Raw genomic sequence first — 3,404 nt, forward strand, 5'->3', positions numbered from 1 at the left:
TGTTGGCGTTTGTTGCTTCCTCAGTGGGAGTTTGTGGCGGCGTATCGACAGGCCCAGAGAAGGGAGTTCGCTTTCTCTTTCGTGAACGCCGGGATGAAGGCGGTCATCAGGGAGGGAACCGACACCGTGGAGTCCCTCAGCGTCTACTACGGCGGAGTCGGACCCGCTGTGGTGAAACCTAAACGAACCTGTCAGCAGCTTGTCGGCTGGTACGTTGGCGGTTCGGTTTGCTGGATGCGTGTTTGCATTCGGCAGGACATTTTGTTGACACACTTTGGCGGTTTAAACCAAAAATGTTGAGGGCTTTACCTTTGACGTCTCCAGGTCTTGGAGGGAGGATTTTCTCTCCGAAGCCTGCCGCCTCCTGAATGAAGACATCGACGTTTCCCCGGCGATCCACGGAGGGAAGGCGGAGTACCGCAAGGCGCTCGCCGTCAGCTTCTTCTTCAAGTTCTACATGCAAGTGGTCCTGGAGATGAGAGAGAGGGTGGGAAAGCTGTCAATAACCAATCATTAATCACTTTAATTCACACAGCAGCATCTGTTAATTTATTTGAATTACACCTGGTAGGGTGTTTCAAACGTGGCTCTTCCTCCGGAGTATCTCAGCGCATTGAAGCCGTTCAAGAACGAAGCGCCGCAGGGTCAACAGTCCTTCCAGGTATTTAATTAGATTAAAAACTCGTAGAGGCACCTGCAAGGTTTAGAGATGTTAAATTAACTTTTTAAATCCACTTTGATGAAGTTGAAGAACTCCAAAAAAACATGTAAATACTTCAATAAAATTAAAACACATAAATATTGTTTCCTGTGTCTGTGGCAGATTTTGACAGATGGATTTAAAGTCCGCATAGAAACTTTTAAGGATAGTTAAAGCCTCAGTTTTGCAGAAAAAAAATAGCGGCTTGACACCTTGATCATCATTTGTGCAATTTTGCGACTATTTTACTCACAATATCAGCACTGCTTAATGTCACTTAAAGAAAAACAGCACAGCCTCGGCTCTTTTTAAATGACTGTTACCCGTTTACTTGATGCATTTGTTCAGTCCGGTGAGGCCAGAAAATTAAATCTATGAGTCAAAATGTGAGAATTTGAGCCAAACGTCTGTTAAACCAAAATTGTATTTGTACGTGTTTCAAACAGATTAAGAAGACTCATCGAGGATTGACAGCTTGTACACTTGATTGCACGCTAACGACAGCAGGTGGTTAGCTTAGCATCAAGACGGCAACAAAAATGGATGACATTCAAATGAATGCAAATGTCACAACAGTATTTACTGAACGTTAGAGGTGCTGGTGGAGCAATCTTTATGCTAAGCTAACCTCCTCCTGGCTTTAATTCTCAGCAAGAAAGCAAATAATAATGTTGAACTATACATTTAATAACTCCTGAACTAATCCCCCTTATATTTGTATTTTCAAGAGATTAAAAAAAAGCAGGTTTTCTGCTTTTCTTTACGATTGTCGCAACATTCTCTGAGCAGTAAACTGAGGTATTACTTGTTGATATATTTTATTTTATCTAGAAACAGAAACTGTATAATTTATCATGTCAGTCATCATCTAAACAGCAGGTTAAAGTTTGCTGAATGCAGATGGGACACGTATCTTCTGTGTTCACTCATCCATATCTCCACTGAATCCAACAAACACTCCTCTGCGCTCCATCGAACACTGCCGTCTCTGTGACGTTTATTTATCTGATCAAACAAATCAGTTGTTTTGTCATCCACAGCTTGTGTCGGAGGTCCAGCCCTGCGGTGACCCCGTGGGCCGTCCCAGCATGCATCAGTCGGCCCTCCAGCAGGCCACAGGCGAAGCAAAGTACTACGACGACCTGCCGCCGGTGCAAGGAGAACTCTTCGTCTTCATGGTGACGAGTTCGAGAGCCCACGCCAGGATCATGTCAGTGGCAGGTCATGCTTGATAAAAAAAAACATGATGTAGCGCTGGCTGGTGGTCATATTAGAGAACTACACCCGTTCAGCAGCTTTAATCATCAGTTAGGTGGAAAAAATACCTCATCTAATGCAATGTACTCTCCAGTAACATCGACCCGTCGGAGGCCCTGAATCAACCCGGCGTCGTCGCCTTTGTTTCAGCCGGAGACGTTCCAGGAGCGAACCGAAGGCTCTGGTTCAACAACCCCGAGGAGCTGTTCGCCGAGGAGGAGGTACCTCAGATATTCCAACAATCATCCATTTTTAAACAAATTTAGTCCAAATTTAACCAAATTTTGGCCCAACTAATATTTCTGGGGATGAAAGACGAAGCTGAAAAATCATTTAGGTTAAAAAAAATCCTGGTTTTCTGTTTTTGTCATTGGTTAGAATATGTTTTAATATTTCTTTGGCCTCTTGATTGAACAAAGAAATTTGTTGATGTCACTTTTTAGACTCTGATGGGCAAATTTTCACAATTATTTAGCTTCGATAGCTTCAGCAAATCAAACATGTAGGTTTTAGGTTGTATGTCTGCATCAACGTTTAAGTCAGTGGCTCAAGATAATAGTTTAAACGTAAAATCTTATTATTGCGAGACGTTTTTGCCGCGTCCTAAAGAGGTTTTGTTTATTGGGGTTTCATTTACTCAAGAATAACCGACATTTATGTTTGTAAAATGGTTGCAAATACGTTAGTAACCTATTTTAACCCCTCAAATATCTACCGACCACGTGTGCATTCTATTTTTTTTTTAAATTTTATTTCTGTGATGCTTCAGGAAATCTTAAGGGGCTCTTGACTTTTCTGTTGTGTTTTGTACGTTAACACTGTGGGACGTGTGCGCAGGTGCTTTGCGTCGGTCAGATCGTCGGTGCTGTGGTGGCAGAGAGCAGAGAACAGGCCAGGAGGGCAGCCCAGAAGGTCCGGGTCACCTACCGGGACCTCCAGCCCGTCTTCTTCACGATAGAGGTACCGTCACCTGTTAGATATTAACCCTCTGAATCCTAAAACCTTTTGAAAGATAGCAAGAATCATCACGACTATAAACGGCAAGAAGAAATATTTACAGTGTGCGGGAATTAATCGAGTGTTCACCGCTGAAGTCGGCTTAAAAAGTTCAGGAAATGTGGTTAAAATAATCGTCAACGATCCACTTTTCTTGTTGTCTTGTCCTCCAGGACGCCATAAAGCACGAGTCCTTCTTTGAACCCAAGAGGAAGGTGGAGAGAGGTGACGTGGACGAAGCCTTGAAGACGGCTGAACACATTCTGGAGGGTAACTGACTTCACAGAGTTCTCGGCCTCACCAGGAAACGTCTCAGGAGAAAGATGCCTCGATGCTGAATTAGTCTCCTTTAACTTCAGTGCACTTGGTCCACTGAAGCTTCACTATCCATTCGAGAAGAAGGTCTCATCTTGAGCTTCCAGATACTCGGCAGCATGGATGACTCAGAAGC

The 3,404-nt window shown here is 43.6% G+C and overlaps 1 protein-coding gene across 1 annotated transcript in view; it reads left to right on the top strand.

The window, feature by feature from the left end:
* aox5 (aldehyde oxidase 5) overlaps positions 1-3,404 on the top strand; it is a 24,597-nt gene that overhangs the window by 8,793 nt on the left and 12,400 nt on the right. Inside the window, 7 exon segments of the mRNA XM_008300348.1 lie at positions 25-209; positions 325-487; positions 572-661; positions 1,741-1,910; positions 2,052-2,178; positions 2,795-2,917; positions 3,127-3,223. Of these exon segments, the coding sequence (XP_008298570.1) occupies positions 25-209; positions 325-487; positions 572-661; positions 1,741-1,910; positions 2,052-2,178; positions 2,795-2,917; positions 3,127-3,223 (955 nt within the window).

Source organism: Stegastes partitus, unplaced genomic scaffold, assembly GCF_000690725.1.
Source record: "Stegastes partitus isolate 25-593 unplaced genomic scaffold, Stegastes_partitus-1.0.2 Scaffold1528, whole genome shotgun sequence".
NCBI classification, from domain to species: Eukaryota; Metazoa; Chordata; class Actinopteri; family Pomacentridae; genus Stegastes; species Stegastes partitus.